This window comes from Eleginops maclovinus, chromosome 11 (genome assembly GCF_036324505.1).
Source record: "Eleginops maclovinus isolate JMC-PN-2008 ecotype Puerto Natales chromosome 11, JC_Emac_rtc_rv5, whole genome shotgun sequence".
Classification (NCBI taxonomy): Eukaryota; Metazoa; Chordata; class Actinopteri; order Perciformes; family Eleginopidae; genus Eleginops; species Eleginops maclovinus.
The window spans coordinates 617,775-640,739 of record NC_086359.1 but is presented as its reverse complement, the minus strand read 5'-3'; the positions used below and the strand labels follow the sequence as shown (position 1 = coordinate 640,739).

At 43.6% G+C, this 22,965-nt stretch overlaps 3 protein-coding genes across 5 annotated transcripts; 1 reads left to right on the top strand and 2 right to left on the bottom strand.

Moving 5' to 3' along the window:
• Nucleotides 1-973: 973 nt before the first annotated feature.
• ccdc90b (coiled-coil domain containing 90B) lies at nt 974-7,542 on the bottom strand. Its single transcript, XM_063894285.1, has 9 exons — nt 7,347-7,542; nt 6,616-6,735; nt 6,367-6,470; nt 4,968-5,069; nt 4,655-4,696; nt 4,470-4,541; nt 4,190-4,243; nt 3,996-4,110; nt 974-1,340 (listed from the first exon to the last, which is right to left on the bottom strand). Exons 1-9 carry the CDS (start codon nt 7,384-7,386, stop codon nt 1,285-1,287), a joined length of 705 nt encoding a protein of 234 aa, XP_063750355.1. The 5' UTR covers nt 7,387-7,542; the 3' UTR covers nt 974-1,284.
• Nucleotides 7,543-7,996: 454 nt separating this feature from the next.
• On the top strand, nt 7,997-14,289 carry alg8 (ALG8 alpha-1,3-glucosyltransferase). Of its 3 annotated transcripts, none has more exons than XM_063895471.1 (13): nt 7,997-8,101; nt 9,252-9,330; nt 9,559-9,752; nt 10,223-10,332; nt 10,451-10,518; nt 10,615-10,741; nt 10,811-10,914; nt 11,001-11,121; nt 11,195-11,334; nt 11,754-11,893; nt 12,671-12,768; nt 13,463-13,535; nt 13,760-14,289. In XM_063895471.1, exons 1-13 carry the CDS (start codon nt 8,022-8,024, stop codon nt 13,980-13,982), a joined length of 1,557 nt encoding a protein of 518 aa, XP_063751541.1. In that variant the 5' UTR covers nt 7,997-8,021; the 3' UTR covers nt 13,983-14,289. The 3 variants fall into 3 exon arrangements, with proteins under 3 accessions (XP_063751541.1, XP_063751540.1, XP_063751539.1); XM_063895470.1 differs by having other exon boundaries at nt 13,733-14,289; XM_063895469.1 differs by having other exon boundaries at nt 10,451-10,741.
• Nucleotides 14,290-14,726: 437 nt separating this feature from the next.
• On the bottom strand, nt 14,727-21,323 carry guca1d (guanylate cyclase activator 1d). The gene is made up of 4 exons (XM_063895472.1): nt 20,889-21,323; nt 18,466-18,615; nt 17,608-17,695; nt 14,727-16,882 (listed from the first exon to the last, which is right to left on the bottom strand). Exons 1-4 carry the CDS (start codon nt 21,081-21,083, stop codon nt 16,758-16,760), a joined length of 558 nt encoding a protein of 185 aa, XP_063751542.1. The 5' UTR covers nt 21,084-21,323; the 3' UTR covers nt 14,727-16,757.
• Between the last annotated feature and the right edge of the window lie 1,642 nt (nt 21,324-22,965).

Below are 22,965 nucleotides of genomic sequence, written 5' to 3'. Positions count from 1 at the left end.
TATCCTCGCTTTCATGTTTATTTGTCATGAGGTCTTTTGATAATAATAAGTTGAATTTCTAGAGCGCTTTTCTAGGTACCCAAGGCTGCTTTCCATTTTGTGAGGACAGACGGAAAACAAATAAACAAACAAAAAAGTAGAGCAAATAAAAGAACAGAAACATGAACATCAAATAGAGAACAGAAACATGAACATCAAATAGAGAACAGAAACATGAACATCAAAAAGAGAACAGAAACATGAACATCAAATAGAGAACAGAAACATGAACATCAAATAGAGAACAGAAACATGAACATCAAATAGAGAACAGAAACATGAACATCAAAAAGAGAACAGAAACATGAACATCAAATAGAGAACAGAAACATGAACATCAAAAAGAGAACAGAAACATGAACATCAAATAGAGAACAGAAACATGAACATCAAAAAGAGAACAGAAACATGAACATCAAATAGAGAACAGAAACATGAACATCAAATAGAGAACAGAAACATGAACATCAAATAGAGAACAGAAACATGAACATCAAATAGAGAACAGAAACATGAACATCAAAAAGAGAACAGAAACATGAACATCAAATAGAGAACAGAAACATGAACATCAAAAAGAGAACAGAAACATGAACATCAAATAGAGAACAGAAACATGAACATCAAATAGAGAACAGAAACATGAACATCAAATAGAGAACAGAAATGGTGTGGTCGAAGAACGGGGGGCTGAGATGAGTTAGTGGTCAGAGGCTACGGTGAAGAGGTGAGTTTTTAATGAGGATTTGAAGATCGGAGGCAGCGTTGCAATCTTAGTCCGGCCCCTTACCTGAGACCAATTTGCCATGGAATACCCTACCAGGAACACAAGGTTCCAGACAACACAGCCCCCAGGTTCATCGGGACACACCATCCTCTCCACCTCGATAAGGTGCTGGTTCTCGGAAAGGTTCAATAAAAACCGACTTGCACATTTTTCATTTGAGCTCAAATCTTTATTAGTGTTTAATAAACATCACAAACATGAACACAGAAACAAACAGCTGTTTATTCAATGATAATAAATCAAATAGTATTTTCAGTAAACAGAAGTGAATCTTCATCTGGGAAGAAAACATAATGAACAGTCGATTAAATATTGAGCTCTAAAGCCACATAAAAGCATCTGTTCTTTTTCTCATTTGACTTTTAATATCTCTGTATTCTTTACTTAATTGTAATTTATTTCTTTACGTTTTTATTTAATATTTGTTGTTTTGTATAAAATAATTGAACTCTTCTTCTTCACCTCCACAGCCGGTAAACTCCCAGAGCGATCGCCAGGCAGGAAAACACAGTCGCTGCAGAGAAACACATTAATATCAATAATAAGTCAAAAATAAAAATGACTTTATTATATAATTAAACACAAATCATTCCTGTAGATATTAAGAAATGTGTTCATGGTCATAAAACATGAATAAAGGATATTACTTATTCACAATTCTACAAAATAAAATCTCATTCGTAAAGTAAAAACGTGTTACCGTTTTTTTCAGTTGCTAACACTGAAATGACACACAGCACCACTCTTTAATCACACACTCAAAGAACTCCAAAACTCTAAACACGTTCTCAGCTTTGTGCCCAATCTGCAATTCAACTCAGCACTTTCTGCAAACACACTGCACACAGTTCTCTCAGTAAGACACAGACATCTGACAGATTCACTTGTTCAGCATTTTCAAAACAGTGCCATTAAAAATGCTGCACACATGAACCAGCTAACAAACACACGTGCCAAATAACCATCAACACGGAACTGCTTTATTGTTCACTCAGCAATCAGGATGTAAACACCTGAGGCTACACATACGAACGTTTCCCAACAACAATGGAGATATGGATAGCAGCGAGAGGAACAGGGAGGGTAAGAGTTCGAGGGAGGACGAACTGAAGTCAATTGAAAAGTTATTTGCAGCATAACGGTTAAAGCTGTCCATTTACTCTATCAGATAGATAGCATACTTTTGGTTCACACAACTGCAGCTGTGTTAACTGTGCAGACAGTTTGCGCTGATTAGCTTTGGGGGGAAATACAAATGTTTGGTTCCAACAGAATATTTATGCTTCTGCACATTTTTCTGTAGTGCACAATTCTCTACGTACAGAAAAAAGCCCATAAATGTAAGTGTGCTTCTGATTGAGCACCACAGTGTGTAGTTAGTTGAAAAAAGTGTCTAGTACTATCAATGAAGTGTGTGCCATTTGGTGCAAAAGTTGGGTTTCGATAAGAGATGTTGTTCAGTGCAGTTAGTCATTATGCAGGGTACATACTGTTTTGCACTTCTGGTGTCATTGCCATTCAAAATACCTCACCCATGAACCAATAACTGAAAACAAGTAGCACCGGCCAAACACCGGATTACTGGCTCAGCACTCAGATTGTGAACCCTATAAAAGGACCACAGTGGGTTCTTCTTTACAACATGGAAGCAAGAGAGAGAGGGAGAGTTGGTGTGAGAGGAGAGGAAGAGTTGGTGTGAGAGTGAGCGGAAGAGGAAGAGTTGGTGTGAGAGGAGAGGAAGTGTTGGTGTGAGAGTGAGAGGAGGAGGAAGAGTTGTGTGAGAGTGAGAGGAGGAGGAAGAGTGTGGTGTGAGAGTGAGAGGATGGAGGAAGAGTTGGTGTGAGAGTGAGAGGAGGAGAAGAGTTGGTGTGAGAGTGAGAGGAGGAGGAAGAGTAAGAGGTAGAGGAAGAGTTGGTGTGAGAGTGAGAGGAGGAGGAAGAGTAAGAGGTAGAGAAAGAGTTGGTGTGAGAGTGAGAGGAGGAGGAAGAGTAAGAGGTAGAGGAAGAGTTGGTGTGAGAGTGAGAGGAGGAGGAAGAGTAAGAGGTAGAGCTGGAAGTAGAGGACGAGGACAAAGAAGACAACTCTCTGATGAAACCCGGTCAGCATCAGCAGACCATGTAGTCAACCATGGGTTGACTTTGAGAGAGGCTGGACAGAGTCCCGCCCAAACTAAGCCCAATCACTGTTGCCTCTGTCATCACGAGATTTAGGCTTGAAAACAGGTCCGTTAACACACTCTATAATTCAGGACGCCACCAATCATACTGCATGTATCAGTTGTGTGACACAATTTACTGTAACTGTAAATATTACTGTAATACTTACTGTAATACTTACTGTAATACTTACTGTAATACTTACTGTAATATTTACTGTAATACTTACTGTAATACTTACTGTAATACTTACTGTAATACTTACTGTAATATTTACATGAATTGAATTGTTGCCATGTCATTTACTATAACTATAGTATAGCCTACTTCTTAGGCTACACACTGAGCAGTCACTATTTATACTGGAGGACGGAGGCTAACAGACGTACAGGTGTACCTGTGTACCGGTGTACCTGTGTATCTGTGTACCTGTGTACCTGTGTACCTGTGTACCTGTGTACCTGTGTACCGGTGTACCTGTGTATCTGTGTACCTGTGTACCTGTGTACCTGTGTACCTGTGTATCTGTGTATCTGTGTACCTGTGTACCTGTGTACCTGTGTACATGTATATCTGTGTACCTGTGTACCTGTGTATCTGTGTACCTGTGTACCTGTGTACCTGTGTATCTGTGTACCTGTGTACCTGTGTACCTGTGTACCTGTGTACCTGTGTATCTGTGTACCTGTGTACCTGTGTACCTGTGTACCTGTGTATCTGTGTACCTGTGTACCTGTGTACCTGTGTATCTGTGTACCTGTGTACCTGTGTACCTGTGTACCTGTGTACCTGTGTATCTGTGTACCTGTGTACCTGTGTACATGTATATCTGTGTACCTGTGTACCTGTGTACCTGTGTACCTGTGTACCTGTGTACCTGTGTACCTGTGTACATGTGTATCTGTGTACCTGTGTACCTGTGTACATGTATATCTGTGTACCTGTGTACCTGTGTACCTGTGTACCTGTGTACCTGTGTACCTGTGTACCTGTGTATCTGTGTATCTGTGTACCTGCGAGGTAGCGGACGGTCTCCAGTTTGAGCGACTCGAGGACGGTCTTCAGCGATGCCACCTGCAGGTCGATCTTCCTGTTGATCTCCATGTTGTCGTGCTCCAGGTCGGCTTTCTGAAACACACAGAGCTAATAATCGTTAACACACTGTTATTATTGTCTTTGTTTGTAATATATGAAGCTGTGTTTGGACCTTGTGGTGGAACTCGGTGCTCGCCTCCATCAGCTTCTTCTCCTGCTCACTGAACTGACAGGAAACACAATAAATCACATTTATTTTATTTACTGATTATGAATGTGCATCAGGGACCGTGCTAAATATATATTACAAACATTCATAAATATAATATTTTCTTAAGTAGAAAGTGGTTATTTCAGATGAAACAAATGCAGAAATTAAGATAAAATGAAATCTGATATTCTGTGAAATGAAAGGAGGACAAGACTGAGTGGCAGACCGTCCCGGGGCTCACCACGTCCTTCATCCGGCTGTTCTGCAGGTTGATGTCCAGCTTCGTCTCCGCTCGGACCTTCTCACTCTCCTCCTGAAGACACATCGAACCTCTCAGAGTTTTAGATTCATTAATACAATACTAGTATTATTAAAATATGTATTTTTATATCAGACGGGGAATTATTAAATAATATAAAGTCTGACCTTCAGTCGGCTTTGAATCTGCTCCAACTCGCGCTTCATTTTCTAGAAGAAAATCAAAGAGGAAATTAAAAGTAAGAGGAAATCATTTTTAAAATGTTTAAATTTACTGTCAACTGAACTTTTTTACTTCAGGAAAACAAACCTTAAAGGAACATCTTTAAATTGTAAGAAGAAATATTTGATGCACAAATATTACAAATATTTTTGCTTGAATAAATTCAGAACATTGGAGCAAAAATGATTAAATTAAATATATGAAAGAAATAAAAAAGAACAATAGAATAAATCAGATAAGTGAAATGTTTATATTCACGGTGTTTTCTTGTCGGAGGTTGGCGAAGTCGCTCTTCTCCAGGATCACCATGTCCTTCCTGATGGAGTCCAGGTGAGACAGCATCTGCTGCAGGGCGATCTCCTGCAGACACTCCCTGTGAGTACTCGGAGTACTCTCTGAATACTCTGAGTACTCTCTGAATACTCTCTAAGTACTCTCTGAATACTCTCTAAATACTCTCTAAGTACTCTCTGAATACTCTCTGAATACTCTGAATACTCTGAATACTCTTAAAGAACTCTCTGAATACTCTCTGAGAACTCTTTGAATACTCCCTGAATACTCTGAATACTCTGAATACTCTGAATACTCTCTGAATACTCTTTGAATACTCTGAATACTCTGAATACTCTCTGAATACTCTTTGAATACTCTGAATACTCTGAATACTCTCTGAATACTCTCTGAATACTCTGAATACTCTTTGAATACTCTCTAAGTACTCTCTGAATACTCTCTGAATACTCTGAATACTCTCTAAGAACTCTTTGAATACTCTGAGTACTCTCTGAATACTCTCTGAATACTCTGAATACTCTCTGAATACTCTGAATACTCTCTGAATACTCTGAATACTCTCTAAGAACTCTCTGAATACTCTGAATACTCTCTGAATACTCTCTGAATACTCTCTAAGAACTCTCTGAATACTCTCTGAATACTCTCTGAATACTCTTTGAATACTCTGAATACTCTGAATACTCTCTGAATACTCTCTGAATACTCGGAGTACTCTCTGAATACTCTCTGAATACTCTGAATACTCTCTGAATCAGAGGTGTCCAAACTATTTTCCCCGAGGGTCACATACAGAACAATATACGGCGAGCTGGGCTCTGATAGAGAAGAATACCGCCTCATAAGTTCAGTTATAAGTTAGCAACACAAATCAAATGTAGGTGAATAATGTGCGATACCTGAAAACGCTTTCAGAAAGAACAGCCCACACCCCGTCTGTCTTCAGGGTTCATTTATTCTGCTGCAGCTCATCCCTTAAAGCAGAGCCTCAGAGTGCTGAGAATCAGAGGAGATATGAAGGTTACATCTCAAGCTGGTTATAGAAATAAGTTGTTGGGTTTTTTTGATCAACTCAGGTTTGTTAGAGATGTTTATAATTCTAAAAGACTGAATTGATTTTACATTGGGCTCATTAATATATGTTAACATATATCTGAGAAGTACAAAATAAGAGCAGCAGGAGTTTAATGTGTGGGCCATATCCATTATACTTTTAGAATGTGCTGAGGGTCAATTCAAAATGGCCTGCGGGCCGCATTTAGCCCCCGGGTCGTAGTTTGGACACCCCTGCTCTAAATACTCTCTGAATACTGTGAATACTCTGAGTACTTTATACTCCTGTGTGGTGGTGGGTTGTTACCTGGTGGGATTTGGTCACCATGTCTCTGTAAACGATGTCCATGTTGGCGGCCGTCAGAGAGACGAGCGCTGAGACGATCAGCTCCGCCTGGCGCTTCTCAAAACCTGCACACAGAAACATATTAAATGCTGCTGTGTCTTTAAATATTATTAACATAAATTCATAATATTAAAAAGATGTATAAATATATCACTCGGTAAAACATCATTTTATAAATCAAAAACATATATATATTATTTTGCTCCTCACCGCTGGCCTGCAGCTCCCTGCAGACGCTCTGAGAGTCGAAGGTTAACTTCCTCTGATCGAGAGGAAGCAGCTCCACCTTCCTGAGGTCAAAGGTCAACGAGGGGACACACACATGCAGACCTGACACACACACACACACACACACACACACACACACACACACACACACACACACACACACACACACACACAGTAATTAGATCAGAAGTCACTGAATATATTGACAGACTTTTACTGAATGCAGTACTTCTACAGTACCAGGGCACGAGTACAGTGTGTATTAGTATGTGTATAAGTACGTGTATAAGTCTGTGTATTAGTATGTGTATTAGTCTGTGTATTAGTCTGTGTATTAGTCTGTGTATTAGTCTGTGTATTAGTATGTGTATTAGTCTGTGTATTAGTCTGTGTATTAGTCTGTGTATTAGTCTGTGTATTAGTATGTGTAATAGTATGTGTATTAGTCTGTGTATTAGTATGTGTAATAGTATGTGTATTAGTATGTGTATTAGTCTGTGTATTAGTCTGTGTATTAGTCTGTGTATTAGTCTGTGTATTAGTCTGTGTATTAGTCTGTGTATTAGTATGTGTATTAGTCTGTGTATTAGTATGTGTATTAGTCTGTGTATTAGTCTGTGTATTAGTATGTGTATTAGTCTGTGTATTAGTATGTGTATTAGTCTGTGTATTAGTATGTGTATTAGTATGTGTACATTGCAGTATTCTCTCACCCCGGGCTCGGACTCTGTTCAGCAGCAGCAGCGCGTTCATCCTGTCTCAGTTTAAAACACTTTATATTATATATATATATATATGTGTTGTATAGTTTACATTACATATATAAACTTTTACCTCCTGAAGTCAAAACGACTCTGAAGTAAACTCTGAATCTCAGACCGGAAACAGAGACAGGAAGATCCGTCATCAGGCTGCATTCACAGACTATCGGAATCCTCTGCACTGCTGTGGTTGCTGATGATGATGATACCGTTTTAAAAAATGAAAAAGTAATAATAATGAGAATAAAATTATAAGTAATAAGGAACTTTAAAAACATTTAATAATAATATAAAATGATAGGACACATTACAACACCAAAGCAAAGTCAGTGTGAGTGGAAACCTACCTAGCAACTGGATCCTGATATTATTTACAATAGAAAGTCAATATCCCTGACTTTACATTGTGACCCTGAATGCATCTCACTGTCTTTCTCCCTTTCATAAATATAAAACAATAAAACTACAATAAAGATAAAGTTTTTAATCAACAGATGATGTGTTTTATACTATGAGTATTATTATAAATTTGTATATATTATTATATTTTAAAAATAAGTACTTATGTCTTCACAGTGTCTGAGTTTGTCAATAAAGTTGTTCCCATTGAAACCCGTCAGAGGTGTCATGGCGGCGGCGGAGAGCTCCTGGTTCCCAGCTCTAGCTTTGGGAGTTTCTCTCTTCAAATGTCTGTTTATCAGCGCCTAGTGAGTGCAGAAACTTTAATATCAACCTGTTTATGATCTCTCGCAGTCTTAGAATCAATGCTTTAATATAAAGGAGGATAATTTAGAAGATAGCGCGAGAACTGCTAGCGTAATGCTAGCAGTTCTCAGATGCTAAAAACAAAACAAGGAAATAAACTTGAGATTAAATATTGAAGTTAAAGAAGCTGTTTGTACATTATGTGTTTAAACTATAGTTTTATTAGATGTTATATGAAGGGATGATTGTTGGTGAAACATTAACTCGACGTGTCATTAACCGTGTTTATAAAGGGTAGTGTGGTGTAATACTGCCACACGGCCACCAGAGAGCGCCGTTTAGCAGTGTGTTTTAAAAAAAAAATTAAAGATATTTTGGGGGCTTTTTGCCTTTAATCGGATAGGACAGTGGAGAGTGACAGGAAAGTGGGAGAGAGAGTCCGGGTGGGATCCGGAAAGGACCACGGGTCGGGAATCGTACCCGGGTCGCCGGCATACGGTGCAGGTGCCCCAGGCAGTTGTGCCACGGCCGGGGCCTTTTCGCAGTGTTTTGAAGCTGTTTTGATTAATTATAAGCAGAGGTGGAAAATATACAAATATATATATATTATTATTATATATATCATTATAATTATCACAAAAATAATAATCTGAAAGCCAATTCAGAGATTTTCAGAAAAAACTCACCTGAGAAAAACAAAATGTCATTCATAAACTTTCTTTTCAGAGTTCAGAAAGTAGAGAAGAGCTACAAAATAATTCACCAACAAATATTTATATATTATCAGAATTCAGACTTTTTTTAACATTTCCTGAAAATCTCAAACAAAGTCAGAACTCCAAAAAATCTAAAAAGAATAATAACAGTTTTCTTCATGAAAAATAAAGACTCTGAAACAAACGTGATATTTGATTATACTCTTGGAAGAGGATTGTGAGATTTCGTTCAGATTCGACCAAAAGTAACATTTAGTTTTGAGAAGTCAGAATTCTGAGATTTTCTAAGAAATTATCACAGAAAGAAAAAGTACTTTTTGTCAGATCTCAGTTTATTCTTCACCTGTGACTCTAACCCCCTGCCCTAAGAGAGACCCTCCAGTACCCAGCCGGTCCCCTGTACTGGTTCCTGCTGTAACCTCTCTGTGTCCTTCAGTCACTCCACAGACTTCGAGGTGCACAGGAACTGGCTCTCCATCACCCACAGCCTGCCTCTGGACCGCTGGTACCACGAGGTCAGACTCTCTCTCTCTCTCTCTCTGTCTCTCTGTCTCTCTCTCTCTCTCTCTCTCTCTCTCTCTCTGTCTCTCTCTCTCTCTCTCTCTCTCTCTCTCTGTCTGTCTCTCTCTGTCTTTCTCTTTCTTCTCACACACACACACACACACACACACACACACACACACACACACACACACACACACACACACCTGCTGTCTGTCATCCTGAACACCTGTCCCCCCCAGAACACGTCCGAGTGGACCCTGGATTACCCCCCCCTGTTCGCCTGGTTCGAGCTGGCTCTGTCTCAGGGGGCTCGGCTGGTGCACCCCCCCATGCTGCTGCTGCAGAACCTGAACTACAGCAGCCCGGCAGCCGTCCTCTACCAGAGAGTCACCGTCATCCTGACCGACCTGCTGCTCATCTGGGGAGTCAGGGAGTGAGAGGCACACACACACACACACTCACTCACTCACACCAACTCACTCACTCACTCTCTCACTCACTCACTCACTCACTCACTCACTCACTCACTCACTCACTCACACTCACTCACTCACTCACTCTCACACACCAACTCACTCACTCACTCACACACACACACTCACTCACTCACTCACTCACTCATCACTCACTCACTCACTCACACAACTCACTCACTCACTCACTCACTCACTCACTCACTCACTCACTCACTCACTCACTCACTCACTCACTCACTCACTCACACCAACTCACTCACTCACTCTCACACACACACACTCACTCACTCACTCACACACACACACTCACTCACTCACTCACTCACTCACTCACTCACTCACTCACTCACTCACTCACTCACTCACTCACTCACTCACTCACTCACTCACTCACTCACACAAACTCACTCACTCTCTCCTGCTGCAGGTGCTGCCGGTGCCTTCAGGGGCAGAAAGGATCGCGGGACGTTCTGAACCGGCCGCCCTTCGTCCTGGCCGTCCTGCTACTCTGGAACTTCGGCCTCTTCATCGTCGACCGTATCCTGAAACCTGGAGATAAAGTTGAGTCCTAGATAGTCAGGGAGTGAGTCTCAGTGATTCTGTTTACGCTCTACTTCTTTATAGAGATGTTTGAACGTCCTTCACGCCTCCTCAGATATTCATTTCCAGTATAACGGCTTCCTGTTTGGATTCCTGCTGCTGTCCGTCGCAAAACACATGCAGGTACATGCTCTTATTTTGGAAGGGTCTGATGTCAGAAAATTGGTTAAACTCTTATTTTGGAAGAGTGTAAAGTCCTCAGTGTTGTCTGTGCTGCAGGGCCTCCACCTGCAGGGGGCGCTGCTGTTCGCCGTGCTGCTGAACCTGAAGCACATCTACCTGTACGTGGCCCCGGCGTACGGAGTCTACCTGCTGAGGAGCTACTGCTTCCCCCAGGACAGCGCAGGTACCTGAACGCACCTTGAGTCGGTGAGCTTTGACCTGCAGCAGTGATCCCTGATGTTTCTGTGTGCAGACGGCTCGGTGCGGTGGAGGAGTTTCAGTTTGCTCCGCCTGATGGCGCTGGGGGGCATCGTGCTGTCTGTCTGCTTCCTGTCGTTCGGACCCTTCATCCTCATGGTGGGGGGGCTTTATCTGACCCTGTGCACAAACACCAGCTGTAAGCACAAAGGTCACTGGCTAACACCTCCTCCTGTCCTCTGCAGGGTCAGCTCCCCCAGGTTCTGTCCCGGCTCTTCCCCTTTAAGAGGGGCCTCTGCCACGCCTACTGGGCCCCCAACGTCTGGGCCCTGTACAACGGGCTGGACAAGACCCTGACCCTGCTGGGTGAGAAACCCTCAGAGGTGTCCTGCAGATTACAGTGTTCATGATGAACCCTAACCCCTGACCTCCCGCTCAGGTGTCCGTCTGGAGCTGCTGCAGGAGGCGGAGCTTCCTAAAGCCTCCATGACGGGGGGGCTTGTTCAGGAGTTCCAGCACACGGTCCTGCCCTCCGTCACCCCCCCCATCACCCTGCTGTGCACTGTGCTCTCCATCCTGGTGAGTCCCAGGTGTTGTACAGACTGAAAGCACAGAAGAGAAGGGGAGTGTTTGGGAGGTCTGACTGAGATTTGAACTCTCAAAGCCACGATTCCCTTTCTCAGAATTCTCAGAATGACACATTTTGAGAATTCTTTTATCAGAACTAAAATAAAAAATAAATATTCTTTCTCAGAATTTCGAGTTTTGAGACAAAAACTAAACTATTTTTCTGTCTTTTTGTTTCTGAAAATGTCAAAGCCAGGACTTCCCCTCTTTTCTAAATTCTGTTTTATTCTCCAACTAAACTTTGTTTTTGTCTTGAAGCCAAAATTGTGACTTTATCTCCAAACTGTGAAAAAAAACATTAAAACATTTTAGAATTTAGAGAAAAAAAGTCAGACTTGAGGATTTTCTGAACCCGCGCCCCCCCCCCCCAGCCGGCGCTGGTGTCCCTGTGGAGGCGTCCCCGCAGCGCTCTGCGTTTCCTGCGCTGCCTGCTGCTCTGCGCTCTGGGATCCTTCCTGTTCGGCTGGCACGTCCACGAGAAGGCCGTGCTGCTCGCCATCCTGCCGCTCAGGTAACACCTGTCTCCCACCTGTCTCTCACGTGTCTCTCACCTGTCCCACACATGTCTCTCACGTGTCTCTCAACTGTCTCTCACGTGTCTCTCACCTGTCTCTCACCTGTCTCTCACCTGTCTCTTTTCTGTCTCTCACCTGTCTCTCTCCTGTCTCTCACCTGTCCCACACCTGTCTCTCACCTGTCTCTCACCTGTCTCTTTTCTGTCTCTCACCTGTCTCTCTCCTGTCTCTCACCTGTCCCACACCTGTCTCTCTCCTGTCTCTCTCCTGTGTCTCACCTGTCTCTCTCCTGTTTCTCACCTGTCTCTCACCTGTCTCTCACCTGTCTCTCTCCTGTCTCTCTCCTGTCTCTCACCTGTCTCTCACCTGTCTCTTACCTGTCTCTCACCTGTCCCACAACTGTCTCTCACCTGTCTCTCACCTGTCCCACACATGTCTCTCACGTGTCTCTCACCTGTCTCTCTCCTGTCTCTCACCTGTCTCTCACCTGTCTCTTTTCTGTCTCTCACCTGTCTCTCTCCTGTCTCTCACCTGTCCCACACCTGTCCCATACCTGTCTCTCTCCTGTCTCTCTCCTGTGTCTCACCTGTCTCTCTCCTGTCTCTCACCTGTCTCTCACCTGTCTCTCACCTGTCTCTCTCCTGTCTCTCACCTGTCTCTCTCCTGTCTCTCATCCGTCTCTCTCCCGTCTCTCTCCTGTCTCTCACCTGTCTCTTACCTGTCTCTCACCTGTCCCTAACTTTTATTCTGAAGTTGTGTCATGTTTCCTGCAGCCTCCTGGCGGTGCAGAGCAGAGAGGATGCTGGGATATTCCTGCTGCTGTCCACCACGGGTCATTACTCTCTGTTCCCGCTGCTCTTCACCCCCGCAGGTAAACCTATCAGGTATCACAGAGGGAGTATCATAGAGAGATCCTGGATCCTTTGTCACCTGTCCCCTCCCTGCTGAGTCCCCTCCCTGCTGAGTCCCCTCCCTGCTGAGTCCCCTCCCTGCTGAGTCCCCTCCCTGCTGAGTCCCCCCCCTGCTGAGTCCCCCCCCCTGCTGAGTCCCCCCCCTGCTGAGTCCCCCCCCTGCTGAGTCCCCCCCTGCTGAGTCCCCCCCCTGCTGAGTCCCCCCCCTGCTGAGTCCCCCCCCCTGCTGAGTCCCCTCCCTGCTGAGTCGTCCCCTCCCTGCTGAGTCGTCCCCTCCCTGCTGAGTCCCCTCCCTGCTGAGTCCCCCCCCTGCTGAGTCCCCCCCCTGCTGAGTCCCCTCCCTGCTGAGTCCCCCCCCTGCTGAGTCCCCCCCCTGCTGAGTCCCCCCCCCTGCTGAGTCCCCCCCCTGCTGAGTCCCCTCCCTGCTGAGTCCCCCCCCTGCTGAGTCCCCCCCCCTGCTGAGTCCCCTCCCTGCTGAGTCCCCCCCCCTGCTGAGTCCCCTCCCTGCTGAGTCCCCCCCCTGCTGAGTCCCCCCCCTGCTGAGTCCCCCCCCTGCTGAGTCCCCCCCCCTGCTGAGTCCCCTCCCTGCTGAGTCCCCCCCCTGCTGAGTCCCCCCCCTGCTGATATTAAATCTGAATATGTGTTTTGCTGCAGAGCTGCCCATCAAAGTGCTGCTGATGCTGCTGTTCACCCTCTACTCCTTCAGCGCTCTGACACACCTGCACAGGTACGCAGATCCTCCACCTTCCTAAAGGTCCTTAAATGTAGAATGTAAACTCACAGCTAAGAATATTTAACAGGGTTTCTTGGTCCTTAAAAAACCCTAAAATGCTTTGAATGCATTATAATGAACTAATCATTGTTTAAAAGTACTCCTACCAACACTGACGTCAACAACTGCTTTCAAACCACTGGGACTTTAAGGCAACAGGTCCCTTCTTCTCCCCTCAGGGCCCCCCTGCTGCTGCCTTTGGAGACCCTGTACCTGGTGGGGCTGCTCCTGCTCGCTCTCTGCTGTGAGGTCCTGTTCCCTCTCTCCCCCTGGGGAGGGAGGCTGCCCTTCCTCCCCCTGCTGGCCTCCTCCCTGTACTGCTCGCTGGGAGTCTGCTACTGCTTCCTGCGTCTGTACTGCAGCATGCTGAGGGGGGGGGCCGAGAGGCCCAAACAGCACTGAAAGACCCCACCCTACAGCCCCACCTGCCCACGTGCCCTTGAGCAAGGCACCGGCCAATCAGAGTGACTCTTTACTAAATCTCTGTCGGTCCTGCCTGCCTAGCGATGTTAGGCCTGATGTTCCCTGAAGGCAGCATCTCCTCGTCCAATGGGATTCCTCCCTGTGTTACTGGATCAGAACGTGTCTCTGAACCTGTCTGCCTGACGGGGGCCGGAGGAGACCCTCTGACCCCACGAGGACCAGAAGAAGCAGAGAGACTTTGAGAAGTTTTTCTACATTTTCAAATAAAAAGGAAGGTTCATTTCTCCTTTGTGTTTAACATTTATCGTCCCGCGTTAAAGCAGAGAGGAGTTTCCCCGTTACATTTCCACTGTAGCTCCAGGCTCTACTCTATTTCTGGTACATTTGAACCTGACAATTCTTTTACGTATTTCTATAAAGTCTTTAGATTTGTTTCTTATTATTTAACATTTCTTATTAGTTCTTGATTTTCCTTAAATGTTCTAAAAAAACTTTATTTTCTAAATTCAATTCATAACTTTTTAAATTGTGAATTAATGAAAATAATAATGATTGATTTTTTTCTTCTGGAAATTCTTTTTGCTTTTTTGTTATTTCGAGTTCATTCCTGGTACACTTTCTGTTGTTTTTGGTCAATTTACCACCTTCAAACAACCTGAACAAGGATTTGAATTCCTAAAATATCCATTCAAGTTTAAATAAAGACACGCATTTTCTTTAAAAACTTTATTGATAAGGCAACACAAAACATGATTCGGTTAATGGAACTTTCTCTGTAAACTGTCTATTGCACGATAAAAGCTGTTAGCATCGATGCTAACAGTATGACTTCCTGTTAGCAGCTTTAAGGACAACATGGCCTCCTCCTCCTCCTCCTCACCTCTAACTGAAATCTTTATCTAAACGACCCAAACTCCTCCTGATGTTCTCGCTGGTCATCGTATAAAAATATATGAATGTTAACAATCCATTCACCTTTCAAAATAAGAACAAATACAACAACAAATAAAACTTCAAAATAAAAGTTCATCCAAATGTCAAGAGGAGTGAGATCTCTGTGAACAGGTTTTTAAATTCAACCAATTAGAGATCCATCTGCAGACTGATGGTTCCCACTGGACAGGAAGTGGATGGAGAGCTAAATCCATGTAGTGAAGTAAGATATGTCCCGCTGAGACCCAGGAGAGTACGAATACCTCTACTGGAGAACTTGTACCTGAGTTACTGCTCTCCTCTATATACAGTATTGCACCTGTTGGACAGGTTTAGTGTCTCTGAGGACAACAACATAAAAAAGGTCAAAAAGAAAAGCTCTGATGATCCTCAGTCGGCTAAAACAAGTTGAAGTCCTGAACTCACTGCAGTAGAATATCTACGGAGTCGGGGCAGGAAGGGAATACTCTGATCAGAATTTCTGAGAATGAAGTCCTACATATACGAGGTTTTTCACAGTTCAGCCCGTGTCGGCCTCGCTGGCCTGGATTCAGAGGAGATGACGCAGCAGGATAATGAGGATTACTCTGCTGCGTGATCTCAGGGAAACCCGGGTTTGATGTGAGGGACAGGAACCTGTTTTACCACCAGACAGGGGCCAATCTGAACTCACACAGTCATACAAACACTTCAACTTTAAAGCCATCAAGAACTGGCTGATCCTGAATGGTTCTGACCAAAGAATATGCAAAGATCTTCAACCGGAGAAACGTCCTGGACCCAAAATCAGTCCAGAGGAAGTCCTCTCTGTATCTGAAGCCTCGATTCTTCCTGCCGGCCGGCTGTCCTTAACCCCCGAGGTCACGGTGAAGCTCTAAATCTGATCCATTACGGCTCAGGGTGCTCAACCCTTTAGCGCATTAAGGGGATCAGAACCCTGCAGAGGCTCCAACCGGGGGCCACAGGGTTCACAGAGAGGTGGATAAAGTGTCCGATGGAGATCAAGAGGAAAGGAAAGCAGAGAATAATCAACCTGAAGACGTTAGCTTTGTGTCGTAGTAAAGATTTCCCTTCTCTAGTTTCTGACATTTGAAAACATAATGATGGTTATTGTAAAGATCATTAGCAGACAAATTCAGGGATGTAAATACTTAGTTAGTCTTTAACTGGATTTAATTGACTTTTTTAGAGCTTAATATTCAAACCTGAGACTCCCATTTTTATTTTTTTTGAGGGCTCCATCATTCCAGAAAAAGCTGAAATACTCGACATGATTTGAACTTCATTTAAGAATTATTTACCTGAAAATTCAGGTTAAAATAACAGAAATACTGCCGGATGAGGTCTCTAGAGTTTAAGCCATCACTTTGAGAAAGTTTTACCGCCAAAAAAAGCCAAAACTCAACCAGCCGTAAAATACTTTCTAAATAAAATCCAAAGTGCAGCCTGGTTGGAAAGTGTTGAAAGGGTTCAACGACCCAACAACATCTTTTGTTCCAATTTAGAATTAAGTTAGGACCAAAAACGTCTTTGGGAACTGGAGTCCTGATTATATTTCCAAATTAAGTTCTGTGGGTTGATTCGTTCGGTTGGATTTTGCTTTAAAGTCTTCATTCTTTCCTCCAGGATCCCGGGAGTCGAGCGCCTGGACGTCCGATCCCTCCCAAAGCTGTAGATTCCGCCTCGCTCTGACCCCCGATCATCATCAGTCTTTTCTCTTATTTTGAAAGGGGTGAGTCTTTTCTCTTATTTTGAAAGGGGTGAGTCTTTTCTCTTATTTTGAAAGGGTAGCTCTTGTTTCTGCTTCAGTGTCTGTGCCCCTCAGCCCGTCCGGCCCTCCACGATGATGACTAGCACCGGCGTCAGGTCCATCAGCTCCCTCAGGATGTCCATGATGTCCTCGTGGTCCTTGGCTCCCTCGATGAACTCCTCCAGGGTCAGCTCACCTGGGGGGGGGGGGGGGGGGGGGGGGGGGGGGGGGGGGGGGGGGGGACAGGTGAGGGGTTAAATAATAATGCTGACTCACTGCAGGGTTTTAGAACTCATTATGCTGACTCATGTTTAAGGACTCATAATGCTGACTCATGTTTAAGGACTCATAATGCTGACTCGTGTTTAAGGACTCATAATGCTGACTCATGTTTAAGGACTCATAATGCTGACTCATGTTTAAGGACTCATAATGCTGACTCATGTTTAAGGACTCATAATGCTGACTCATGTTTAAGGACTCATTATGCTGACTCATGTTTAAGGACTCATAATGCTGACTCATGTTTAAGGACTCATAATGCTGACTCATGTTTAAGGACTCATAATGCTGACTCATGTTTAAGGACTCATAATGCTGACTCATGTTTAAGGACTCATAATGCTGACTCATGTTTAAGGACTCATAATGCTGACTCATGTTTAAGGACTCATAATGCTGACTCATGTTTAAGGACTCATAATGCTGACTCATGTTTAAGGACTCATAATGCTGACTCATGTTTAAGGACTCATAATGCTGACTCATGTTTAAGGACTCATAATGCTGACTCATGTTTAAGGACTCATCATGTTTAAGGACTCATAATGCTGACTCATGTTTAAGGACTCATAATGCTGACTCATGTTTAAGGACTCATAATGCTGACTCAGCCCCTCTCTCTGGTCTCGTGTTTTTCACCTTCTCCGTTGACATCGATCCTCTCGAAGATGAGCGACACGATGTCCTCTGGACTCGTCTCTCTGTTCCGAGTGATGTCCTGTATTGCCTTAGGATGAGAGCAGTGATAAACGTTGGGTTAAAGGGATCCTCTCGTCAGGATTCAATAGAAAGGGTAAACAGTTATTTAGTATTTCTATCTAAAATATTTGAATTGTGAAACTTAAACCAGTTTTTGCTTTTTTATTTGAGGATTTTAAACGTCACTTCTGAAGTTGCTGCTCCATCTCAATAATCCTGATTTATTTTGATTTAAGACGGTTTTTTATCCTGGTTCTCACTGACACTGAACAAACAGGAGGACTTGAATATACATCAGACTCCTCTTAAAGCTCCTGTCTCTCTGTGTGAAAGCTCCCGACAGCAGAGGGTTAACTGGTTCCTCTGAGATCTGCTCACTGGTTAGACTTTAACTGGGTCGGGACTTTTTGTTCCACTTCCTGTCGGCTGATTGAGCTCAGATTAGCACGCGGCTAATTTCAGAGCTAATCCACCTGGCGCTCGGTTTGTAGGTCGAGTTTCAGAAAGTGAGGGGAGGAATCATTCACCTGAGATCCACACCTCTGCTTCTCATTTATCTGGGGGGGGGTCTTTGAATGTTTGACAGACATTTCTTAGAAAAAAGCTAAATAGTAAAATATTGTTATGACGTCAGAATAATTTGAGAAGGAAAACGTGAAACATAAAATAAACAGCGGGACTTTTGGGGACATTTTGTCTCAGAAATGGTTAATGTTTGTAGGAAAATTCCAAGATCAATTTAAGACTTTTTCTAGTCAAAATATCTTGAGATAAGATTCTTCGTGTGTGTGTCGTCACCGAGAAGATGGTCTCCAGCTCCTCTTTGTCGATCTTCCCGTTCCCGTCCTGGTCGAACAGCTTGAAATACCACTTCAGCTTCTGGTTGATCTCTCCCTTCAGCATCAGGCTGATCGCGGCGATGTACTCCACGAAGTCGATGTACCCGTCCTGCGGAGAGGAAGACGACACCAGAGGATCCATTTCCTTTGAATTCAGCTGTTCTTTAATCTGTATGTTACTTTTGATATTCTTCATTTTATTATCCTTCAGTGAATGAAACCCCTCGATGAACAACAGGGGTTAATCTCATCTGAAACCTGAAGACAGAAATATCGAAGGCTTCACATTTATTCAGATTCATTCTCAAACTACTCCTGATTAGTTCTGTAATAGACTTTAATTGAACGTCCTCTGACTTATTTTTTACAACAAATCTCTTCCTTTTTCAAACAAAACCCCAAATCTTTAGTGAAGAGTCGTTTCTAAACTCAGAACATCTTTCCAGCAGGAGCTCAGAGAAGGTTTGAAGTTTGTGGCTTTAGTTTGGTTTAGAAATGAAAGTACAGATCTGTTAGAGTCAAACACTCATCAGGAAAACGTTTAGAGAGGAAATAAATGACATGTTGTAATAATAATAATCAAACTGAGGCTTATTTTACTAACATACTGAATTCATATTCCTTTTATAAATGTTTACTGACAAATCTGAAGATATTTTAAATATTGGCAAAAAGGTTTGACTGCAAAGTGATATTTAGTCTTTGGACAAATGGTCTACCTTTTTAAAATATATTTTGTTGTATTTGAGTGAAAATATCTGCCAGAGAAACTACAGAGAACATGTTAACCTTTCTTTAAAAAGTTGTTTCTCAATATAGTCTATAGGTTTGTGCTTTTATTTTGAAGGTTGGACACCAAATTCCAAAGCCTGCTTCCTCTGTGTCCAGGTGAACAACACACATGTTTGTTTATCCACACATGTGAGGCCCACTAATATTAAAACCTTATTAATTATTATTATTTAGTTTTAAAACTTTATTTCCTCCATGGAAACAAAATAAATACCCGTAGATTTAAAATCGCGCAGCTCCACGCCCGAGGTTCAGGTGACCCATCGACACAAAGACGTTTTAAAAATCATTTCTCTTTTCACTTTCCTTCAGTTTGCATGAAAATATAAATTAGCTTCTATATGTTTAACTTTAATTCAAGGAAAATGTACGCTTTTCTCTAGCAGTGACTTCCTGCCACTTCAAGACAAGATAAATAACTGAGTGCGTTTTATTCTGAAAATCCTCGCCATGTTGGAGTCATTCAGAGGGACTTGTAAACTTGTTTTATGGAGAGAAACCTTTTGGAAACCCATAATGTATGAAAGTGCTGTGTCTACACCTTCGACATGGAGCGCTAACACCGACACACGGTGATATTTTCAAAATAAAGCAACATATTTTTTGTTTGGAGGAAATCTTTCCAAAAAATCCATATTTTCTCACCATAAAGAAAGAACAAGTTCACATTAACAGGACTAAATCCGTAAATCTGAGTGCTGTCAGAGGTGAGGAAGAGCTTCCCCTCTGACACGGACTGACACACTTACACAGTGAGTGTTATTTAGTAATTACAGGAAAGCTTTGACCCTCTAACCTGCCAGGACGTACTTGATGTTTAATGCAGGAGCTTTATTTGGAAACTCCTGGCTGTGTAAGTGTGTCAGTCCTGTCAGAGGGGAAGCTCTTCCTCTCCTCTGACTCTGATTTAGTCCAATTAAGAGGAACTTAGAAATGTTAAATGTCCTCATTGAGCGACAAATAAAGGAATTCTGATTCTGAGTCCTGAAAACGTATTTTGACGAACTTTTGAAAATTGCCTGTTTTCTACTTTTGGAAACTCTCTTCCCCGACAAGACATATTTTGCGCCTTATTTTGAAAAAAACCTTGCTTTGTGAGGAAACAGGGTTCTACTTCTGGGCAAATATCTCACGGGAGAGAACTTTAATCATGCAAAGATATACTTAGAGTTTTATTCAGGGGCCTTTATTTTGAAAACCCTTCACTGTGTAAGTCAGTGAGAAACAGGACTGTGCAATTAAGATCATCTTTTACTTCATATGCTGAGAAATTCTTTCTTACCTCACAAGACATATTTAAAGAAGCTTTATTTTGAGAGTCCTGGCTTTGTGACCCATGTTGAAGGTGAAGAAGATACAGGACTCTACCTCAGTTTGATTCAGAGAAACTACTTGAAACGTCTCTCTGGAGAGGACTTTAACCATGATAAGAAATATCTAGCATGTAGCTCTGAGAGGACGCACCCCGTCCAGGTCGAAGGGGAAGAAAGTCCAGGACTTCAGAACGCTTTAGAGAGACCATATCTGACCGGAGAGAACATCATACCCAGCATATCTAGCGTTTGGTTTGTGAGTGTAGTGTGAACGCACCCCGTCCATGTCGAAGGTGAAGAAGACCTGGTCCACGTAGCTGTTGGCGTCCTCCGTCATGCCCTTCAAACCCAGGATGGCCTTCAGCTCAAACAACGTGATCAGCCCCGACGGAGACTCCTTCATGAACTTGTTGTACCAGTGGTGCATGTCCTCCGCCAGGATGTCGTCTAGGTTGGAGCCATGGTTCCCCATCGCGGCGGAGAAAAGGACGAAGATACCGGGACCCAGGAGGGGTGGGGGGGAGGTTTCAGGAACTCCTCTGCGTCTGAAGAACAATGGAAGCCTGGTTCACCAGAAACACAGAATGGGTAGAAGTCCGGAGCCGGAGTCTGCAGAGCAAACCTCAGGAATATCTGAGGTCCTGCGGGAGGAATCAAGAGCTCCTGAAATAACTCCCTAATGGGATCACAGCCCCCACAGGGTGTTCTGGCCAGACACCGAGCCAAGAGGCTTTACCTGCCGGGTGGGGGTGGGGGTGGGGGGCATTACATAACGGACTCACCTGCCTGTCCTCCAGCAGGACGGGAGGTCCACTCAGCAGACGACCCAACGAGAGCCGGTGGAATCACAGCTCCTCTCCAGTGATATCAACACTGCATTCTGAGCTTCAGTGTCTGTGTTTGGTTTGCTTTGTGACCCTCACTGTGTTCAGCAGGCAGCTCTGATATCTTCCTCGGTCATTATTTATGTATTTTACTGTAAAGCTCTGTTTTTGTTTTCCTTGTTTGAGGTGTCTATATTTGATTCTGAAGTCTGTTTATTTTTCCTGAAGCTGAAACAAAAGAAATAGCTCAATAAAGTATATGTTGTGTTTTTTGGTGCATGTATTTCACAAAATACAGACAATTGGTATTTGAGTAAGAAACCTGAGCTTTTATTTTGAAATCTCATGCATTTTTTATGTAAAATCTTCCAGAAAGAAAGTACCAGATAACACTTCTGTACTTGGACTTTTAATACAGGATTCAGAAATACCACCCTCTGTCCGTCTACACTCCTTCAGGGCATTTGAACAAAGGTCCCCATATTCTCCTTCTATGGATAGACATGTTAATCTGGCATCTGGAGGAGTTAAAACAGCTCCAGTGGTGCCAGCAGACTGGTTTTACTGGGGGACAAATGTAATGCTGGAGACAAAGTGTCCACGTCCAACTTGCATTTCAGGTGAGGAGTCTCATGGAGGCGTTGGAGGAAAGCTTTGACCCTTCCACCGGCCTGCACACACTAATGCCGGAGCTTTATTTTGAAAGTCCTGGCGGTGTAGCCTGTCAGAGCCCTCACCTCTGACAGGATTCTGCTTCAGTCCAATTAAGAAAAATGTCTCTTTTAATGGAGAGGAATTCTGGGAAAACCTGTCAGCTGTGGGAACGCCTCAACCCGCCCAGTAGACCCATTTTACTGGGGGGGGGGGCCTGAAACTAATAACCATGTTTAAAAATGACAATATGTTCTGGGAAACAGAACTGACTGTAGTTCAGGGTTGATCAATAAACGGCTGAAGGTCACTGAGTCCGTGTGGTTCGGTACCGTTAGAGGTTCTGATTTCTACTGATTTATTTTGAAAGGACCTCAAACCTTCAGCTTCAGTCCCAAATCTGAAACCAGATCAGAACCAGTCTCCTCTAGGTCTCAGCTGGGAGAGACGTCATGGCGACAGGCCGACCCGCTCAGGTTTCTGAATCGATGCTGCTCTCTAATTGGCTCAGAGCTGCCGGGAATGATCCAGATAAACCATTTAAACCAATAATGACAACCAACCAGGAACACTGGGAACACTGGGACCAGACCGAACGTGGGAGCGTCAGATTAACTCAGCACATCTGCACCAGCTTCCTCCGTCAGGACCTTTAACAGAAGTCCAAATCGACTGGAATGAGACCTCAAGGGACTGCGAAGAGACGCAGAACCTCCGACTCAACCCAAAATACCATTTCCATCCAGAGGCAGGACAAGAAGGGTTAGGGTTAGCCTAACCTCTCTCCGTCAGTACCTGAGCCCGTCTCCGTCAGTACCAGAGCCTCTCTCCGTCAGGACCAGAGCCCCTCTCCGTCAGGACCTGAGCCTCTCTCCGTCA